The sequence below is a fragment of the Micromys minutus genome (assembly GCF_963924665.1).
Source record: "Micromys minutus genome assembly, chromosome: 9".
In the NCBI taxonomy this organism is placed as follows: Eukaryota; Metazoa; Chordata; class Mammalia; order Rodentia; family Muridae; genus Micromys; species Micromys minutus.
Genome location: NC_137978.1, coordinates 4,416,003 through 4,428,383, shown reverse-complemented (window position 1 = coordinate 4,428,383; position 12,381 = coordinate 4,416,003). Strand labels below are relative to the sequence as shown.

The following is a 12,381-nucleotide window of genomic DNA, read 5'->3' as shown; positions in this document are numbered from 1 at the left end:
ATAGTTTGGTCGTGAGCTCCAGAGATCTCCCTGTCTAGGAATGTAGGCACACACCATCATTCCTATGTTTTATGTGGACGCAGGGGATCCTAATTCACGTGATAGGTACTTTACCTGGTGAGTATTCTCACCACCCTCTAAGCAGCTCTCCACATTTGCCTTTGAATTATGGCTTTTGATGCCCCCGAACAAACTTTTCTATCCCTCTCTCAGAATTACACAGTTCCAAACATTGCTTTTTATGCGACTTAAGATGGTACTTTTGGGCCCTTGCTTAACAAAGTTAACAATAGGATTTCCAAGTAATTTGTTCTCTAGAGACATAAGCATGGCTCTTTTGCAACACAATGATAATAATAGCCAAGAAATTCAATTGTGGAATTACATCACAGGAAAAAAATGATAAAATATTATTTAGTGTCATATTCTTGTCTTTTCAAAACTAGGTAATTTTACAAAGCACTTAGCTCAGCACTGCATTTAATTTGATTTCCAAGAAGAGTAGTTAAGGTAACATGTGGGCATTTAATTTATATGTATTCAGAAATTCTTAATTTTGTTCTAATACATAGATATTAGAAAAAATCAATTTATTATATTTGAACTTGAAATATCCAAAATTCGTAAGTGCTCTGAAAGAATGAAGGCATATTATGTAGTAGTGTTGACTTGGGGGATTGTCATTTCTGTTATGATGGCCAATGGTCTATTTAGTGTTAACTAAATGAAGAAGAGGGATACATGTATAACTCCAGAGTAAGAAACGCTTCAAGCCAGAACACATTACCTTTATCAAAGACAAAATCCCTGTGATGAAATGAGGAGCACTTGGAAGTCCCCACATGTAGAGTTAATGGAGTGTGCCTCATAGGAAATTGGATTGGAGTTATTGGCCAGAGTTAGAGATTTTGGATTTGATGGTATTCATATGGAAACTTTTGATAAGGGGTTGATAGGATCAGATTGTGATATGATTGCAATATCTGTATGTTCAGATTTTATTCTACCTTGTGAAGAATGTAATTATTAAAGGAAAAGAACAGGTGTTCGGTAGGAAGAGCCTAGATGGGATTGGCTATCAGTTTAGGGCTGTAGTAATAAAAATAGATGGAATTGACGAGATTCCTTTGTAGGAGCTGAAGCACAGAGAGGATTTAAGGTTTTTACCCTTCAGTTTGCCCCTAAAAACTTCATCAGTGAAAACACTGGTTCTTCAGAGAGGAATTGGGTGTGTATGCAGAAATCAAGGTCAGTTTGTGTTTGAGATGACTCTTAGAATCCTATGAGGTATTGATTAGGCAGTTAGATATAAGACTCCGAAGTTCAGGGAGAATACACACACACACACACACACACACACACACACACACACATCCTTGGGAGTTGTTAGCATATGAGTTCTTTCAGATCATCCAGTTAGAATTCTGGAAGAAAACCACTAACAGACTCTAGTAAGAACTAAGGAGACTGCATTGTCTTAGAAACTGTGGATAAAAAACATTCACTGAAGGTGTGTGGAGCTGTGTACACACTGTGCCGGGAGGCAGAACAAACTTAATTGGAGAGTGACATCAGAAGAATGAGGGAGTGGCAGCAGTGCTGAGCTGAGTATAGGCCAGCCGGGAAACATCTTTACATAATATGTAAGGAAATAATGTTTTCCTTGAGTGTATACTGGTAGAAGATAGGAAACATGAGAGAATCTGCCATTGTTTGTAATTTCATTATTCTTTGCTGTATTTTTAAAAAAGTTTCTGTGTTGTTTTTGTTCATGGGAACACAGTAAAATTGACTTGTTGGTTAGTGTTTAGTTCCCCTTGTTTATAATAATGTAAACTTGTAACAAGTCACAAAAAATAAGTGTCTTCAGATTTGAATAAAGGAAAAGACAAAACAACATCTCTAAATTCCTGAACAGATAGTATGCGTCAGAACTATACCAGTCTTGGTTGAAAATACAATTGGGAGCAGTAGATGTGTGTTATTGTGATGGTAATGTCCACAAGCTCATCAGTTCAAATTCATTGTACTCACCTTGCAAATAGAGACATGATGAAGTGAAAATAAATGTACAGTTTGGAATCCACACACACTTCTTTTTAATACACAATATTTGCTAATTTCACAAGTATGGAGGACTGGAGGCATGGCTCAACATTTGAAGCACTTCTAGAGGACTCAGGTTTAGTTCCCTGAACCCATGGCCTGTAGCCATTGGAGTCTCCAACTTTGCTTTCTGGTTTCCTAGGGCAACTAAATGCATATACCCATGCACAGGCACATATACACATATATGTAGACAACAATGGGATAAGTTTTACAAAACAATTAAAAATAAATTTGTGATAAGCCCCTTGAACTTCAGAAGTTAAACATTTTCAGTATTCTCTTGCAATGTGAGTTTTAATGGCTGCTTGAATTCATACCTTTAGGGTAAAAACCGTAATTTGTTAAAGTAGTCTTTGCCTATAAGATGTTTAAATTGTTTCTTCACATATTTAAAGTATTTTCTTATTGGTTGATATAATCAAGTACTTATATACACATGGATATACAGATAGAAATATATACATGCACATTTGAATTAAAAAATCATTTACTTAGTTAAAATCCCCATTAAGCTCAGAAACTCCACTCCCATGTCTGTAGAGACACAGGTCCTTCTAACAGTGCATTTATTGCACGGTCATATTTGTTCTGAGTTGAGTAGGTGTGCTTGGATGGCTCTCTTACATGGATAGTTATGCTGACTTTGTCCAGGCCCAGGCATTTTCTGAATACTGTTCTGCCGACCGTTCTTGTCGTGACCAGCAAGAGCAACCGCAGTGACTAGGATCAGGCAGAGACTTTAAGACTGGAAATTATTAGCAACATGAAGTTAGGTAGACTTTTTATAGAAGGCAGTCACATTTATCAAAACCATCTCATTTGCTGGTTTATAGCCTTTCCCACACAGGGGAGAGAGTGAAAACAGGGTTTGCTGGGATGAGTGTGGTACAGGGGAAGGGCCCATTCTGCACCTCTGCTTTAACTGTGCAATTAACCCTCAAATAAGGTAACTTTTTTAACTATTTGAAAGGCAAGATATTCATCTCAACTTCATCTTATTCATATATGATTGCCCTGAAAATTGGCCAGCTTAAAAGTCTTTCTTTCTTTTCTTATTTTTTAAGTGAAACCCGACCCACCACTAGGTTTGCATATGGAAGTCACAGATGATGGTAATTTAAAGATTTCTTGGGACAACCAAACAATAGCACCATTTCCACTTCAATATCAGGTGAAATATTTAGAGAATTCTACAACTGTAAAAGAAGTAAGTATATTTTGGTAAAGAAAGTGAAATTTTAAGAAGCAATTAAAGATTCTTAAGTCTCTTAGTAATTACCCTTGTCTGTGTTTTCTAGAGTAAAATAGAGTATTTTCACTATTACACACTGAGATTGGCAGTTTACGCTCAACTAGAAGCCACATGTAATTTTATTTTTGAGACAGGGTTTCTCTATGTTGTTCTGGCTGTCCTGGAACTTGCTCTGTAGACCAGGTTGGCCTTAAAAATTCAGAGGTCTGCCTGCCTCTGGCTCCTGAGTACTGACTGGAATTAAAGGTGTATGTCACCTCTGCCTGGCAGTTACAGCATTTTAACTTAGAAGTGTTTTTATCTGTAGACTGCTGATTTACATTGCATCTTTACCTTTTCATTGCTTAGTGTGCTGACAATGTATGTATTTCTGTGGTGAAACTGATCAGCATCCTCTTTCGCTTATACACTGAAGTGGTTTTTGAGGGTCTGTTTGTTTCCTGGAGTTGTCCTAGATGCAGTAGGGATACCTCAGGTTTCAGAGTTGGGTAAGAGGATGATGAAACATCAGCATAGTAAGTGTGGGTTGGGGCAGGCCTCATTGGGAAGGTGACATTTGAGCAAAGATTTGAAGGAGATGGCTGTCTAGGTATCTGGGGAACTGGACGACAAACAGATAGACCAGTGTGGCTGAGGCTGAGTAGAGAGAACTGTGCCCGTGGATGCTATCAGAGGAGAGGGTGGGGAGGAGAACTCAAGTGGCCCATGGAGTCATGGAAAATCTTCCATGGTACGTAGTAAACATAAGCATTACATCATTCTAAGGTAAAAAAGAAAATTGATCTTTTTAGAATTGTGTTACTTTTCTAAGGCCTTACTTTTGCAGAGAGAAGTTTAGGAACCCTTGGTGTTGGGTGTCTAAACAAATGCAGAGTGAAGGCTCTTGTACTTTCTCATTAGGAAGTTGGAGATTACAAGATTGTAAATGTGAAGGTCCTGATACCGATCTATGTGTACCTTATCCTTTTTCATAAGTTTTAACCTATGTTTCCTTTCTTCATCTCATGGCCTTGAAGGGGTCATGGAGTTCAATTGAAGTACATTTTTTTAGAAACTGAAAGAGCAGCCCCGTTCCTAACTGGAATTCAGTTTCTGCCAGGGTTTTGGCCTTGGACGCTTTCTCCTCTAGTTTATAAGAGGTGTGTTGACTCATACACTGTAGTTCACACATCATTCATGTCCCTCTTCTGTGCAACTTTCCTTCAGGACCCTTACAGGTCTCTCTACATCTCTCCACATTGTTTTCTACCAGTGTGACTGGTGGCGAAATCGCTACAAGATTCCCAATAACTTTGAGATAGTTTCTCAAAAATTTTAAAGACCATATGGGCGTTAGTCGGTTACTACTTGTCAGTCATCACCTTTGTTGCTCAATCTACAGGCTCTTTAACTTTTTCACTGACAGGTACATAGTATTTCTTTTTCATTTGGTCATTGGTTTCTGTTTTAATTCTGTATTCGGACAGTTCATCTGTAAGATCATAACTCTTTGAAATTTGCTTAGGTTTATGTATTATCAGTTTTGAAAAATATTCCACACCAACTTGATGTTCTGATATTTCAACATAACATCTGACAGGCTGCTGAAATTGTCTCAGCTACATCTCTGCTGCTAAATAGTGTGCTTCCTGGATCTTCATATGAGGTCCAGGTGAGGAGCAAGAGACTGGATGGCTCAGGAGTCTGGAGTGACTGGAGTTTACCTCAAGTCTTTACTACACAAGGTAGGCCTTGTAAAGCTCTGGAAATACTTTCCCAGACCTTGCCTTTTTTGCCATTGGTAACATTGGGAACATCTTTAAATTTTATTTTCCACAAGCAAAAGGGGGAAATATTAAAATTGTATTTGAAAATCTTTTTAGAGACCAGGTCTGACTTTGAACTAACTAACATTCTTCCTGCAGAATTCAGAGTCTCTTGAGTACAGTGATTATAAACATGGGTGCCTGTGCCCAGATACATTTTTTCTTAAATCCCAATCAGGCTAATCTGTTGATGAAAATTCGTGTCTGAATTCCAATGTGTGTGCTGCTAAAACACGTTCTTATTGAGTTATTTTTTTAATATGAAAAGAGAAATACTTAAGCTGGGATGATGACCCATGCCTGTGCATTTAGCATTCTGAAGCATGAGGCAGAAGGATGATGAGTTTTGAGGCCAGCCTTGGCTACAGAGTAAAAAACTCCAAAAAAGGGTCCAAAGTTAGCTTGAAATTTTCCCTTTAAGAATCCAGGACATACCATTTATGTTGATAGTTTTAAATTTATGTTTAGAATCTAATTGTATTCATTTAACATAAACATAAGATGTTAAAAATGCTTAACTTTAGAGGTAGGAGTGTGTGTGTGTGTGTGTGTGTGTGTGTGTGTGTGTATGTGTGTGTAATTTTGCTGTTTTCTACTACTATTCACCTTATTTTTTAAGATGGGGTCTCTTCCTGGTCCTGAAACTTGCTGACTCAGCTGGACTAGCTGGCTGGGACAGCCACTAGACTCCTCTCATCTCTACTTTCCAGGACCAAGATCCCAGGCTAAGTGTTTTGTGGTTTTGAGCTCCTGAACTCAGATTCTTAGGCTTGTGCAGCAAGCATTTCGGTTACTAGTTCATCTTACCAGCCTGTTTTAGGAGTTTTTAGAATAAAGTCTTAACCCTTTCAGAGTTGTTTTTTTTTTTTTTCTTTTAAATTTCTCTGTGTATTTTTTTATTAGCTATAATTAACACAGAAAGATGGGCTGAAGAGCTCACAGGCTATATAATTTCACAAGATATATTTCAGGGGAAATCTGAAAGAATCATCTTCATTAGCAACATCCTAGGGTTTTGGTACATGTATAGCGGGGAAAGGTGACCTCTAATTTTTGGCAGACGGCATTCATTCATGAAGCAAGATATGTACATCACTGTTCCTTGAGCAGGGGACAGGCCAGTTGGTGGTTCTAGGAGTGGTCTCAAACCAGGTAGAGGCGCTCTAGTTTCTAGAGGTGAGGCTACAGGTGGGGATGCTCTGGTGGGTACTAGGTTTCCAGCAATGCTTGCAGTAGCAGCAACAGCAGCAGCTGCTATGGTTAGGTGTTCCTTTCTTATGCAGTCATTGCCTGCTGGGATGGACTCAGGCCCCTTGCACAGGGCCAAGTAATCCAGCAAGGATCTGGGGATTATGATCACCAGTTGCCCCCCTGATCCCAGGATCTTTTGTAGTGCCATTGAATAGCACCAGAGCAATGCTAATATCTTTAGAGGGTGACTGTTCCATAATGGTAGATACTATGTTTTCCTAATGCAGTGACAGCAAACCCTAAAACTGTTTTTCTTTTCTACTTTCTTCCCATTCTGTTTATTTTGCCTTCTTGGTTTGATCTCTATAGATTCATAATAACTACAGAGGATCAAGCTTGTATTTGTGCCAAAAGGCCTTGAGGTGTCAGTGAGGATCCAGTGATCTCGAAGGCTGCCTCTCATTCTGTAGTCAGTATCCTGTGGCTGTTTCCTGCAGACATGTCTGCTGTTCTACAATGTTCAGTGTCCTGTAGTAAAATTTGATTCTACCCCTACAGCAGGTTTTCCTACCAACAATGCAAGCTTGGCAGAAGCCGACAAATATTTCCCATGGTGGGTGGGTCCTGTTCCTTTCTTGTAATCAGCTACCTTGATGTTCATAACTGCTTTAACAACTTGTTGGTATTAGCTAGCAATGCCCAGCACAGCTCTACCTGGAAATCCACCCCAGAGCTTATTACTACCAGGTCCACTGTAGGTACATCTGACACACTTGGATGCTCACTAAGGCTATCATACATTTGACCTAGACTTCCACCTCTGGCACATGTGATTCAGCAGTTCTTTTCAGGTGTGAGCGATCTCCTGGCTTCTCTGTCTCCCTGCAGTGACTCAGAGACCTGTGTGTCTGGCCTCCAGCCTCCTTTCTTCCCTGCCTACTTTCCAAGTTACCTTTAACATCAGAGATGCTGCTATGTACTTTCAGTTTTCTCAGAGAGGTGAGATGAGGTGTACCTCAGAGCCCTGAAAATCCTGTGTGGTTTCAACCCCTGCAACACTTGAGTTGTGAATTCAGGAAGACACCTAATTGTGTCTTTGGTAGTCTGTGTGTTCATTTTTACTCAGGTCCGTTGTGTTTACGCAGAAATAGCAATGTAAAAATACTAAGCACAATCAATCCATTTCATTCAACAAGTTTTCTTACTGATTACTTAGTATTTAAGAAGTGGTAATTAGTTAGAAAACAAGTTGCATCAGTGTCTTAGAAGCATTGATTTTGGAGTGTACAAGTTTATGCAAGGACCTACATTATGATTTCTTTGGAGAGGCTATTAACCTTTCTATGCCTCAGTTTTCTTGTCATAAAATCAGGCTGTGTTTCTATGAATAATGTGAAAATAATACAACAATGTGCATATTACAGCACTTGACTCTTAAACATTTAGTATCAGATACACTTCTAGTTTACAAATTCACAGCCTAGATATTCAGAATCTCAAAACCTAGAGATGGAAAGATGCTGCCTGTGCCCTGGACTGCTTGATGCCAATCCTACCTGCCCCTGGGGGTTGGAGGTGAGGTGGAGCAGAGTCAAAGACACAGATTCCAACACTGCTGCGAGCTCCGTTAATATCCTTCACCCACATTCTACTGGTCCCAAGAAAGCATCTCTTCTAAATAGCAGTTCCCAATTGTCTTGCATTGTCTACACCAGCGATCCTTGGTTTCTCAGGCAGTCCTCAATTAGGTCCTCCTGCAGCAGATGCTTTTGTGGCTGCACACCCCCTGATGTTTACATAGAGGTGTCCCCACCATTCCTGCTACAGGAAGGTAGACACTAATTGCTTGATGTAACATGAGATTGTGAGAATGAATGAAACTTGAGTGTTGAACAATTGGCTCAGGGTAGTAGACTCAGGGGCTTATGGCATGAGGAGACTTGGACAAAGATAATTTTTTATCTTTATCCCTCAAATAGGTTTCTGCTGTCACTATGTGTGTAATAGGATGCTGATAATGTGGGTTTTGAACTTTTTGATTGTTTCCTAAGGGAAGCTGAATCTTCTATGATCTGGTCTTCCTGACCTGCTCTGTTCTATAAGTCACATGGGAGGGGGAGAGAAATGACAGTATCTCAGGTGGAGGCTTCTGTGTGGAATATGGGGCCAGGTGGGGAGGGAAGGGGGAAGCTGTACAAAGGGAATAGAAGGCTATGATGCCCCCTAGAGTTTTTTCTTTATTAACTACCTAGCAACGTGGAAATGTAGAAAGCTTTTTGTTGTTGTTTTATTTTATAAGAAAAATGTAAAACTTCCCCTTTATTAAAAAAAAAGAGGCAATGCTAAAAGAATCAGTGTTATCTTTCAAAGTTTGCTAGGGTTCAAAACCAAATATGAATGCTTTTCTAGAAACTTCATTTAATGTTACTGGTTGATTTGCTGCATTTTTGGATCAGTATTTGATCTCACTCAGTTTAGGTCTTTAGGTGAATATGTTTCTAGTTCTTTACAATTCATGTCAGTATCTGCAAGTTTAACTTTGCTTGGTTTCTTCAAATGCCAGCTCATGTTTGCATTCTCATATTGTATCACCAGATTATTTTACAAAGCACACACCACACACACACACACACACACACACACACACCTACACCTTTGTTGGTCTGTTTGCTTGTGCAAAAGCCAATCATGTGACTTTTAACAGCTAGACTTTTATACATCACTCTGGTGTAATTCTAACCTTCAAACATCCAAACAGAAACATACCCCAACAACAACAACAACCAAAATATGAGTAAATACCCACTGTCCAGTCAAAAATCTCCCCGAAAAAAAATCAAATTTAAAAGATGAAAATCTTATTTTGGCTCATATTTTTGGTTTTAGTTGTGACCTTGTTGTTTAAAGGTGACAACATAGTCCATCAGCAGTGGGAGACGGTAGGAGAGAAAGGCTGTTGAAAGTGAAGAGATATGAGGGCACCTGGGTCCAGTCCCTGCCATGGGCACACTTCTGGTGACCTGACTCCCTGCACTACACTGTCCCTCATGAAGCTCTCAACGATCCCGGCTAGTACCCCAGTCTTTAGCTTATGAGCCTGTGGAGACATTTAAGGTCTCAATCATGACACTGCCTCCTTAACTCAGATGGCTCAGCTGCTGGTAGGTGAGGGTTAAGAGAAAAGAACTCATCACGTAAGAAACAAACTAAGACACTGGCACTTGTAGCAGGAACAAAAACCTGTCCACTCATGTAAATCCCCAAAGATTTCTCTTTATGTTATCATCCACTGTGCTGATGTAATGGTTGGTGATGTGTGCTGATGTGAGTCTGCGTAATCAGGCTCTGTGTTTTCTCTTTATGAAGAGAAATAAGCATGTCTGTGCTAGAACACATGCTACATGTAGGCTGGAGAGATGGCTCAGTGGTTAAGAGCCCTGACTGCTCTTGCAGAGGTTCCCATCAACCATATGATGGCTTATCTATAATGAGATCTGATGCCCTCTTCTGGTATGTCTGAAGACAGCAACTCATATACATAAAATTAAATGTTTTTTTTTTTTTTTTTTTTTTTTTTTTTTTTAAAAACAAAACCAAACAAACAAAGCACATGCAATGCTTTACTGATTTATACAGGTGAGTCTCTTATTCTCTCATGTCAATCCTGTGGACTGAATTCAGGTGATCAGGCTTGGTGGCAAGTACCTTACCTGCCAAGCCTTTTCTCCTCATTATTTATTTACTTACTTACTCTCCTGTGTGTGCCCACACATGCACATTCAGCTTCAGCAGTCTGGTGGAAAGTGAATTACTGTGCAAGCATATATTTATTTAGTTAATTTTGCATGTTGCTTGGAGAATGACAGTTGCTAAGACATAGTTGCAAAGAGTAATCTCCATATTCGGTAGCTTGTCCTGCTTCTCAAGGAGGCTCTGCTCATTTGAGAGCAAGGGTTCATGCAACTCAGGGCTGCCCACAGCAGCAGCAAGGTTCTCAGTGTACACCTTTGATTTTGGCAGGATAACCAGGATGTGGGAATCTCGTTCCTGTGGTAAGACTGCTCATATAATGGTTTCTCTTTTCACCTGAACACCTACCTTCCTTTCTTTATTACAGATGTCATGTACTTTCCACCCAAAATTCTGACAAGTGTTGGATCAAATGCTTCCTTCCGTTGCATCTATAAAAATGAGAACCAGATTGTTTTCTCAAAACAAATAGTTTGGTGGATGAATCTAGCTGAGAAAATACCTGAGATACAGTATAGCATTGTGAGTGACCGAGTTAGCAAAGTTACTTTCTCCAACCTGAAAGCCACCAGACCTCGAGGGAAGTTTACTTATGATGCGGTGTACTGCTGCAATGAGCAGGCGTGCCATCACCGCTACGCTGAATTATATGTGATCGGTAAGAGTCGCAAGGCCTCGTCCACTCTGTCCTATGAGATCACTTGTTATCATGGACTGTGTTAGATGTGAGGAAAATGTTTTTTTTTTCATGATTTTTGGTGTTTTTACTTTATATTAATATTTTAATGTGTTTTAAATAGATGTCAATATCAATATATCATGTGAAACTGATGGATACTTAACTAAAATGACTTGCAGATGGTCACCCAGCACAATCAAATCACTAGTGGGAAGCACTGTTCAGTTGAGGTATCACAGGTATGTATTGTGTTTTCTTCCTTGTTTTTCTCTGGGCATGACAGAGTTAAATTTTTTGTTAATATTTTACTATAATAAAAATCTGGTGCATTTTTCTCCCTGAGCATAAGTTTGAATATAATTCATTAGAAAGATTGTAAGGAATTACATAAATTGTAATCTTTGAAAGCATTTACATTTAAGGATAAAAACAATTGTATTTTGTTTTAACTTTATATTATCATGTTTACTAACCAAATTCCTGGGATTACATTTTTAACTCTTGAGTGACACGCAAGGGAGTTATTTTATATGCAATACATTTGACTCAGAGAACAGGCTAAAGTTGGTTGTGCACTGTTTTAAAAAGCCTGACATCATTCAGCTAAAGGTCAGTATATAAGAAAAGAGACAGAGGAACAAGATTCTGCAGGATGCGATTGTCTATTTGGTCTTGATTTTTTAGAATGAAGTGAATTAAGTAAGAACCGGCTGTGGTTAATATCGGTAATGGGTTCTTCAAAGAGAAATTTGTGCTCGTTTACTTTTTACCGTTCTTTGTTTAAAAATGATTTAAGACATCTGTGAATAATATCTCCCCTCGTCTCAGCACAATGTGTGTCCTAAATGATGTCTTCCTAGTGGAGAGAAGGCACATGCGTTTTTGTTAGTAAAGCCTTTCATAGTATTTGTCCAGGATATTTGCTGCTCTTACACTCTGTTCTCCGATATTTAAATTTGCACTGGAGAAGTTCAGTTTGTATAAAGCACCCATTTATTCTTAAAGTCTAAAATTTCAACGCGGAAAGTATATTCCTTCTCTTCAGTCCTGTGATCTGAGCTCTGTGCCTCACGCTCTGAGTTGATTCCTCTGTGGTATTAGATGAAAAATGTCAATTTTTGCATTTCTTAGATAGAAAAAAAAATCAGTGCCTTTATCCTATAGGTTATGAATATTTTAACACCAATTGGAAGTTTGTGATAGACTTTTTTATTATATATGACTTTCCATGCCTTCTCATATCCAAATGTATGTCTGTGGAAAACCACTTAAGCGCCACAGCTCATTTCCCATCCTAACATTCATGGGATCATCATATAACCAACTACAAATCCTTAATGAGTACTTGAGCCACCCAAGGGCTAATTTCTGTGTCCGTAAAATGAAGAGAATGGTAGGATTTATGTGCTTTTGGGGGAAATTAATGACTTTTCATTTTGTTGTAGTTAAGTAACATGACTCTTCCTAGGAAACATTCCATTTGAGCAATCAATAAACGGTTACTACTGTCATGATGGTGAAGCTAACCATTCCAAGTTAGACCTTTTCCCCTGTGTTTCCATATTGATATTGTGCTACACACTGATTACACATCT

At 38.9% G+C, this 12,381-nt stretch overlaps 1 protein-coding gene across 2 annotated transcripts in view; it reads left to right on the top strand.

The window, feature by feature from the left end:
• The window catches only part of LEPR (leptin receptor), a gene marked incomplete at its 3' end in the record, with an annotated part of 80,059 nt that overhangs the window by 25,587 nt on the left and 42,091 nt on the right, over positions 1–12,381 (top strand). For both annotated transcript variants that reach the window (XM_080921068.1, XM_080921069.1), the window contains exons 6-9: positions 3,174–3,316; positions 4,941–5,085; positions 10,475–10,765; positions 10,908–11,025. In XM_080921068.1, the coding sequence (XP_080777194.1) occupies positions 3,174–3,316; positions 4,941–5,085; positions 10,475–10,765; positions 10,908–11,025 (697 nt within the window). The remainder of the gene's footprint in view (positions 1–3,173; positions 3,317–4,940; positions 5,086–10,474; positions 10,766–10,907; positions 11,026–12,381) is intronic.